The sequence below is a fragment of the Gadus chalcogrammus genome, chromosome 6 (assembly GCF_026213295.1).
Source record: "Gadus chalcogrammus isolate NIFS_2021 chromosome 6, NIFS_Gcha_1.0, whole genome shotgun sequence".
In the NCBI taxonomy this organism is placed as follows: domain Eukaryota; kingdom Metazoa; phylum Chordata; class Actinopteri; order Gadiformes; family Gadidae; genus Gadus; species Gadus chalcogrammus.
In genome coordinates, this window is record NC_079417.1 from 11,253,021 (window position 1) to 11,263,064 (window position 10,044).

The window sequence follows — 10,044 nt, forward strand, 5'->3', positions numbered from 1 at the left end:
CCAGACACAAGAACTCCTTCTAATTCAAGAGCAGCATATTCTTTAATGACAGAAAAGATATATTAGAAATAAAATAAAACTGAAACCTATTTTTTTTTACATACAAGGCAGAGCTCCTCTGCATTGATTATTGCATTGTTCATAGAAATTCATATTTGTGAGAAAAGCTTTTTTCTAATAAAATATTAGATAAGTTAATTCATCTGTTGATGTCTTTAATGATCATGACAAATATTTTTTACAGATATTTTGTTTTTGCAACGATAATCGTTTTAGAGTCTATTCGTCTCTCTCTCTCTCTCTCTCACCTTGACTTTCAAGCAGCCGCTCATCATCTGTTGTGTCATGCAGTGTGGTTGGGCAGCTAGGCGACAGCACGCACTGCCATACAGAGGCAGCCAATAGGAACACTCCTCTGTGTGGAGGAAGTGAGGGAGAGAGAGAGAGAATGGGGGTGAGAGGGAGAGGAATGGAGGAGGGAACGAGTGGGGGAGAGAGGGAGAGCCAGAGAAGGCGACAAGTCAGGGAAAAACAACAGGTTGAATAATTAAACATGCCATTTTACATTTTAATGAAAGGGCAAGTTACACAAATATTTTCGGCCCACGCACACACACACACATACACAGACTCTCACACACAGAAATCCCTGTGAAATCGAATACCTCCCCTTCACACACACACACACACACACACACACACACACACACACACACACACACACACACACACACACACACACACACACACACACACACACACACACACACACACACACACACACACAGTTAGAGAGTGAAAAGGCTGTCAGCTCGCAGGAATGAAGTGAAGAGGAGCAGCCATGAAACTTTACTGCAGCGAGAAGAGGCCATGAATAAAACAGGAAGGCCTGTCATTCTGAGGGCTCCTGCCCCCTGCTTATCAGCAGCCATCATAACAGTTTTACACAGCGCCTTTATTAACATGACCTTCATTAACGTGACCTTAACAAAAGCTGGCTGTCAGACGACACAAGAGCTGGGCAGCAAGGGGGGGGGGGGGGGGGGGGGGGATAGAGGGAGAGGGAGAGAGAGACCTAGTGGTCTTCAGAATATTTATATTTCCCCCTGTGGACCAGACGCCCACTGTGCCTCGTTGCTGCCACCCAGCATTGAACTATGCCCTGGTCTATATACAGCAGTGGAGGCTTCTCCAGTGAGGTGAGGGAGGAAGATCCTCCTTAACATTGTTGAGAATAAAAAATGTAGATTGCCCAGACTACTGTAATGATTAATGCCCTTAAATACGACTACTTTAGGATCCCTGGCTGGTGAGCAGTGTTGCCAGATTGGGCAGATTTCCCACCCAATTGGGCTACTTCTAACCACGTTAGGCTGGAAAAAATATCATTGGGCGGGAAATCTGCCCAAGCTGGCAACACTGTCGATAACAAACCCGCTCTGCATTGCCGCTCAGTCTAGAGATGCATGCAAAGCAAGTGAAAATCATCTGAACGATAGCGAGATTCTAACATTTGCAAATAAAGTGTACAATGGAAACTTTGGAAACAAAAGGACATTGTTCACGTTTTATTAGACAAAGCATTCCATTCATTGAGTTACAGTGCTAAGTTAGCGACCAAAGAAAAAGGTAGACCACTTCCAAAAATCGAGATCACCAAAGGTAATGGCAACGTCAGTGTTGTGAGTGCTACATGGTCTGCTAGGTACTCATGGCTTACTGGTAGCATTACTAGCAATCGACTGTATTGCTGGCCCTCCCTGTTTGCTAATGAATAACGGCAATCTCCAACGTGGGCTGTTCATGGTTTCACTGATGTGAAAAATCTTGATAGTGCAACCAAACGCCTCGACAAGTGTCAAGATCACGTTGGCGCTGCTATCCCACTTTCCTTGCTAGGCACCATGCCTATAGATCAGGTTGTTTGAAAAAATGTTCTTGTTCTTTTACTAGTTTGTTACTCTGACCGTTCTGTTTGATATTGTGGAAAGGGTGATAAAAGGGTGAATGATTCAGAGCATGATGCATTTTAAATGGCATGACTTCTGGACTTGAGTCTTTTCTTAAAACAATTGTAACTGAAAATAAACATAGCCAAATAACAACCAATAACTTCAGTCATTGAGGGCAAAAATAGGCCCAGATTTTTTTTTTATCTTTACAAATCAAGAGTAGGCCTGATTTGACTAATGGGCTTTGCATCCTTTCCTTCTGCCCTTGTAGTCCATTTCAAAGACATGTTGACCACCAGCTTTAAAATTACACTGATGCCACTGGTGGCTTTGTATCTATTTTATTCACATAACTATCCCTCCCTACTATTTGGTAGTTCACCAAAACACCCTGAATCAACTTGAGTCTCACAATCTTATGCCACCATACACCAACAGTGCAAGCAGGCCAATGGCAACCAAGTGCGCAGTCCTTCCTTCCTCACTTTAAAAACCACCAGCCGCCACTGACATACAGTATAAGCCATATGTATAATGGATGTACAGAATGACAAGAAATATGTGTGTTGAGGCGCCCACTCACCGTTGCCTGAGATGCTGAGGTCATGGGTGCGGAAGCTGTCCTGGATGTGGGACAGAGACAGGGTGGTGTGGGCCAGGAGATGGTACTTGGGTCCTCTGTCGACACAACACACACACACACACACACCCACACCCACACCCACACACACACACACACCAGAGCAGGTAGCCACAGATTAGGATTGTGTATGTGTGTTATGAGTGTTTGTGTACAGACATGTACTAAGTGCCTTTTGAACCCTATTTGACTCCACTAATCTAGTAGGTACCAGTGTTGTAGTAATTACATGTACCATGTAATTACTACAACACTGGTACCATTGTACACACACACGCACACAGTGTAGCCATAGGATTCAGGTATAGACACACACACACACACACACACACACACACACACACACACACACACACACACACACACACACACACACACACACACACACACACACACACACACACACACACACACACACACACAGGGTTTATAGGACTCACGGCACGGAGGGGACGGGCAGGAGCAGCGGGGACCCGTTGCCTACGGGGTTTCCCGCGCCGGGCTCCAGGGACGCCCGCAGCTTCTTGCCGGCCGAGCGGCCGAGCGAGGAGCTCAGCTTGCTGGCCAGCTTCCTGGGCGTGCTGCCGGCCGAGTAGTCGTCCTCCGAGCAGCAGCTGTAGAGCTCCACGCGCAGCTCGAAGCCCGGCGCCGCGTCCTTACTGGAGGAGGGGGCGAGCGAGAGGCCGCGTCAGGGTCCAGGCGTTTGGATAGCGCTGAGCTAGCTTCACACTGTGTGAACAGGCTAGTAGCGCTAGATGCTAGTAGCGCTAGATGCTAGTAACGATGTGGCTACTAGCATGTAAAGAATAATACATACATAATATAGTAGTGCTGGTAGTGCTACATGCTAGTACCACATGTTAAGCTTAATGCTAGTAGCACTAAAGGCTAGTAGCGCAAGTTTCGCTAAATGCTAGAAGCGTGTAAAGAATGTAAAGAATAATACAGCATCCCAGTCAGGGATTATTACTCTTCTATCCAGATGTAGGTTGAAGTCATTTTCATGTAAAAAGGAGGGATTTAGGACGTGGTATAAACATTATCCAGTAGTGCCTCCTCTCTGAGATTAATGAGAAGAGGTGTGCGTGGTGATCACTTTTTAACCGTACGGCACATTGGTTCCACTCAGGTTGTTTTGTAAATGTGTCTATAAATGTGACTTGACTGCGCTTCGTGCCCAGACACGGAGATGACTCACAAGACGATGGTGTTGTCGAAGCAGATGTCGGTGAGCGTGCGGTCCACCATCACCATGTCCGTGTCGAAGATCTCCCCGCCCAGCTGGAGTAGGCAGAAGACGGCACAGCGGTGGAGCTCTGGAAAACGCCGGGAAAGAGGAGAATAACCGGGAGGATTTAGGGTGGGTGACCGAGAGACAATGGGGAAGACACGAAGTCCAGCGTAGAAAATCGTGTTTGTTCTGTTAAATATAGTTGACACACACACACACACACACACACACACACACACACACACACACACACACACACACACACACACACACACACACACACACACACACACACACACACACACACACACAGGATGGGGGGGAGGGGGGGGGGTCTGAAATAGTTTATTACCCCCCTCGGGCAAACAACAACAACAACAACTATGACCAAAAGGACCCTGGCAGCATTAATGCTGTGTTCAGAGAAACAGGGTTGGGTGAGGAGATGATTCGGTGTTTATCAGCTTTGCATGCTGATAACATCTAGAATTATAATTAAAATGTTTTTATTCTGGCCTCAGGGTGTCTAACGATGTTAAAATGCTTCAAACAGGTCTTAAATGTGATTAAGATGTCCACATTACACTACTGCGTTCTGTTGCCTGCAGGGACTTCACACTCGCACGCTAATATCCGTTTCACTCTTGATTTAAGGTCGCAGTTCCCAGTTTCCACCTCTCGCTTCCTTATCGACCTTGAAATTAAGAACCTTTATTTGGTAATATCTCAAAAAGTTTTTTAAGACGTTTGACGCATGCATGCTTCATGCTAGCGTAATGCTAGCATTAAGCTAGCCTCGTGCTAGCGTAATGCTAGCATGAAGCTAGCCTCGTGCTAGCGTAATGCTAGCATGAAGCTAGCCTCGTGCTAGCTTCATGCTAGCCTCGTGCCAGCATCATGCTAGCCTCGGGCTAGCTTTGTCTCTGCTGCTCCCCTGGGCTCGACGCCACTGCACCTGCATCCCGCCCTCCTAACGACCTTGACGATCGGCCTCGTTAAGCCTCATTAAAAGCCTCGCACCTGTCTCCAGAGTTATGAAACGCACAGGTTGTGCGGATTAATTCCATTAAGGTCGTCAGGAGATGGAGGGCAATCCAGATAAGAGTGGGGGGAGGGAAAGAGAGAGAGAGAGAGAGGATATAAGGAAAGAGAGAGAGAGGGATGGTAAAGAGAGACAGAGGACATGAGGAAAGAGAGAGAGAGGGTTGGGTAGAGAGAGACAGAAGCTGTGTTCGAAATCGTTCCCTATTCACTCACTCACTACTCCCTATATAGTGTTCATGATATAGTGCACTATATAGGGAACGAACAAACGAGAATTCTGACACTACGCTGAACATTTCTAAACGTCATTTGCGTCAGTAAATGCGCCGGGTATTTGTGTGACGCAGACAGATGCGTCCACATCATGCAAACAAACCGGGCACTCACGAGGAAAGCTGGAGGTTGTATTGATGTTAAATGTTACATTTTCTTGATCAAGTTTTTATAAATTAATTTTGAATGTTACATTTTCTATGTTAAATCCCAAATAAATAGTTTACATTTCTAAAAGAAAGCCGGAGACTCCATCATTAAATGTATTCGTTTTCATGGTTCTTCAGCTTCTTCTCCTCCTCCGGAAAAATACGACCGCATTGCATTGTGGTATACGAGAGTAACATGTTGGGAACATATGTACACTCAAATTTTGGGTATTTTAAGTGCACTATATAGTGCATGAAATTAACCACTGAGAATTCGAACACCACTACAAAATGGCGAGCACCCTATATAGTGCACTATATCCGTGATAGGGAACGATTTCAAACACAGCTAGAGGATATGAGGAAAGAGAGAGAGGGATGGGTAGACTTAAGGAAATGCAGATAGGAGCAGAGGGATCTCTATTAACGACGGTGGCAGATGAACCTGCATTAACCTCAGTATGAGTGGGTTCGCCTCGATGAATAGTCATAAAGATAACGATCTGGGTGCTTCAGGGAGAGGCACCAACACTGAAGCGGTTTTTGCTAAGGAGAATGGAATTACAGCCAAAAAACAAGATAATAGAAAGGTTTGAATGGAGCTTCCAATAGAAAATAGCAACCACAGAAAAAGCATCCATTTCCAAAAAAACAAAATAAAAATAAAACAGAAGTTCCTAGATTAATTCCTGGCGGACCAAACAATAGATCTCACTTGTTTCTCACCAATATCCTGTCCTAAAAACTATGACCCAGTTCAGGACCAGAGTCGAGCGCTAAAGCGATACAAAACTAGGTGGCCCAAAAACAAGGATCTATGCCAGACGTTTACTCCGAGATGTTACTATACAAGGAAACGCTTAGTTCAGCTCCCATGCTGCACCTGGGTGTAGGAACAGCATATGGTCCACTAGTACAGTCCACAATCTGTGTATGTGTACCAAATCATGATTTCATCCGGTTTGATATCAATTCGAGTAAATTATTTAAGTATATGATTTTTGAAGTATATGATTTTTATTTCACAGATCTATAATGACATTAGGATGATGAAGATTTTTGTAATAATCTCATTGGGAATGGCCACAGAATGCCCAGGCGGCCTCGCGTTGCATTTACACTAACCGCACTTGACATCTCGAAATCATTCATTTCACACTTCATCCCCATGGCCTCATATGTGAATAATTGATAGGCCCACACACACACACACACACACACACACACACACACACACACACACACACACACACACACACACACACACACACACACACACACACACACACACACACACACACACACACACACGCTCCGTACCTCCTTTGTTCTTAAAGTATTCTGTGTCCTTCCACATGAGCGGGATGCGAAGATCTGAAAACACAAAAGAGACAGAGGATGGTTAAAGATGATATGCACTCTGCAAAATAAACAGAGTTGAACCCTTTGACAGTTATGATAGTACAAAATAAATCAACGTAATAGCACCTTTAAAAAGTGTATCATAATACAGAATAAAATGAATTATTCAAAAACACAATGAAGGGGAAGCATGTATGTTGACATGTGTGTGTAAGTGCAAGTGCATGCGTTTGTGCGCGTGCATGTGTTTGCGTTTGCGCACGTGTTTGCAAGCGTTCATGTTTATAAATGCGTGCATCCGTTTTGCGTGTGTGCATCCATGTGTTTTTGCATGCGTGCACGTTTATGCATGCGTGCATGTTCATAAATGCGTGCATGTGTGTGTGTGTGTGGGACTCACCCGAGATGGCCACCTTCCCTTTGCAGGGCAGCCGGTCCTCAATGGCCCCGGCGTCCGAGGCGCGGCGCGGGGCCCGCTGCATCACCTGCGCCTCCTTCATGCGCTGGAGCTCCGACATGTAGGCCATGATCCGCGTGCTGCACGTCTGCAGGCTCTTGGCCGCCTCCAGCGCCTGGTCCCGCTGGGAGCACGCCGCCAGCAGCTTGCAGGCCCCGTCGCGCATCCGGATCTCATGGTCGATCTTCCTCTGGATGTCGCTGTCCTGTAACAGAGGAGGGGGATGGAGGGAGAGATATAGAGGGAGGGAGAGATGTAGAGGGAGAGAGAGATATAGAGGAGAGGGAGAGATATAGAGGGGAGAGAGCGAGAGGGAGAGGGAGAGGGAGAAGGGAGAGGGAGAGGGAGAGAGACGTTGAGAGAGGGTAATACAGTCATGTAAATAGAGTCAGGGTTCATGAATAAGGGTCGCCCGATTCCCCGGAGCCAGTAAACAGTGAAGCTGGGACAGTGAAACTTTCATCTCACTGTCCTGCTCGGCCAAGTAAAAAAAAAAAAAAAGGGGGCTATTGATAAAAAAAAGGACATATTTGCATAAAAATGAATTCCTCCTGTGTTCATTATTTGGCACCCTCGCAAGTGCCAATGACGGATTGTGCCTGTCATTTTTTTTTGCAACGAAAGTCTTTGGTTTTCCAAACTGAGGATTCCAACTTTCAAGGGACTGGAACAATTGTCCTGGGGCCAGTGGATGTGAAACATTAAGAGAACCTGAGCAAGGAAGAATGATTACATCGGTGTGAACAGGGAGGAGTAACATGTTACCCCCTATCTGAGCTTGTATCTATACTTGACAAAGAGAGACGTTCATTAGTAGCAGTAGACTGAGAAAGGGAGTCACAGCTGCGATGTTTGAATGGACAAACTGCGGATGAGGATTATTATTATCTGGCCCACCAAAAAGCCAAGAAGCGGAATGTAGTGATGGGGTTTTATTGACATAATGGCAGTGTGTGGGAAGGGCGTTTGACCCGAAGAGAATGCGTGAAGTCTACTGGGAAGTGCCGGCTTCATGAGGCTACATTAGCAGGGTGTGTCCCTGAAAGTGTCTGTGTTCAATGGTGTGGTGTGGGCGTGTGAGTGCGTGTTCATGCACACACGGTCCTCAGGGCGGAAGAGGGAACATGAACTTACGGCCTCCCCATTACTAGAAGACACAAATACTGAAAAATTTATCTTCACCCAATGAACACGCACACACACGAACCCAAACAGACACACCCCGACATCTCAGGGGAGATAATGACGATTTAAGAGGTCAAACACTGTACAGACACCAAATATGTATTCATGGCCACACGCACACACAAAAGCAAATATGCATGCACACACACACACATTTCACAACAGAGGACCCTCCCTTTCAATGTGCTATGTATTTGAAAAAACAACATTTACTCTACTGAATTCAAGATGGCTTATCTAGGCCAAGTCAACCTTTATTTTGGTGACTAAATAAAGCACTATTATGCACCTCACGTACACACACACACACACACACACACACACACACACACACACACACACACACACACACACACACACACACACACACACACACACACACACACACACACACACACACACTTAAGCTAACATTATCTTTAGACAAGCTAATAATATCTAAATTCATAAATCTATTACATAGGAGGGAAAAAGTAGTGGAGAGAACTGGAGTGTGCCTTTTGAGACTGAACTGCCAAATAAACATTTTGGGCAATAAAAACAACTTGACATTCCGGTATGAATTGAAAATAATAATACGGTGATCCTGTGTTCTGTGCACCCTGTGATTTTACACACACACAAATGCACTGGCACACCGCATGGCGGCAGAAGCAAACCTGACTCTGATAACAAATGAACAGTCTAACTTTGGCCCCAGCCTCATCAATCTCTCCTCGTGATAAATATACCACCTTATGGCTCTCGTTTATTACCTCTCTCTCCCTCTACCACTGCCTCAACCCTCTCCCTCTCCGTCTCACACAAACCGTTGAAATGTGAGATAAATTGTTTGTCATGAATATTTTATACCACTGAACATAACATTTTATTTCTTCCCCTGCCGGCTCCCCTTCCTTTAAACCCCACCGTCGTACTGCAGCATTCCCCCCTTTTAATTAATTTCTTTACTACCACTGAATCATTTATTTATTTCCCCTCTCCGCCACACACACACACACACACACACACACACACACACACACACACACACACACACACACACACACACACACACACACACACACACACACACACACACACACACACACACACACACAGGGTTAGGTCACCTTCTTCTGGACAACACACCGTTGCACTTGAAAAGTTGCACTTGAAAAGGGCGTTGCACTTGAAAAGTTTCCAAAGTACGTCAACGCAAAAAAACAAACAAGCAGCCAGACATTTTTCTTGGCTCACTAAACAGCTGTTTACCCCAAAGGAAAATGGAATGCTGAACAAACGGTCAGGCAAACTGATTGCAAATGGGTCACCATTCAACGACAATCCATGGACACAGGGACCAGGGATGGGAGCATGAGCATGATGTGTTTAGTCACATGGCGGTGGTTTGATTGGCTGCAGTTGCTCTTTACCGTAGCTCTTTAAAAAAGGCACAGGAAGAACTCTTGTGAGGGGCCGCAGGGGCTGACTCGCAGACTGCTTGACATTCAACACATTCAGAAGCGCCAGGCGACAGTGACGTGACATGGAAGTGAGTTTGTAGTGAGCGAGATAGTGTCCAGCCCGTAGCCATGTCACAGACGGAGAGACGGTGGAGCGGGGAAAGGAGAAAATGGCCTTTTTCCTTCAATTAGATCCGGACATTGACTGCTGAACTGTTCCACTACACTAATGAATGCAAACACAGCAGATAACGGTGTTATTCCCAAACTAATACTGGTTTCCATCCCTAATCTCCTAGGATTAAC

At 45.6% G+C, this 10,044-nt stretch overlaps 1 protein-coding gene across 2 annotated transcripts in view; it reads right to left on the minus strand.

Annotated features, from left to right (window-relative positions):
* The window catches only part of rtkna (rhotekin a), a 43,890-nt gene that overhangs the window by 6,136 nt on the left and 27,710 nt on the right, over positions 1-10,044 (minus strand). For both annotated transcript variants that reach the window (XM_056592059.1, XM_056592060.1), the window contains exons 2-7: positions 7,052-7,313; positions 6,610-6,663; positions 3,791-3,908; positions 3,033-3,251; positions 2,536-2,630; positions 309-415 (exon numbers count right to left, since the gene is read on the minus strand). In XM_056592059.1, the coding sequence (XP_056448034.1) occupies positions 309-415; positions 2,536-2,630; positions 3,033-3,251; positions 3,791-3,908; positions 6,610-6,663; positions 7,052-7,313 (855 nt within the window). The remainder of the gene's footprint in view (positions 1-308; positions 416-2,535; positions 2,631-3,032; positions 3,252-3,790; positions 3,909-6,609; positions 6,664-7,051; positions 7,314-10,044) is intronic.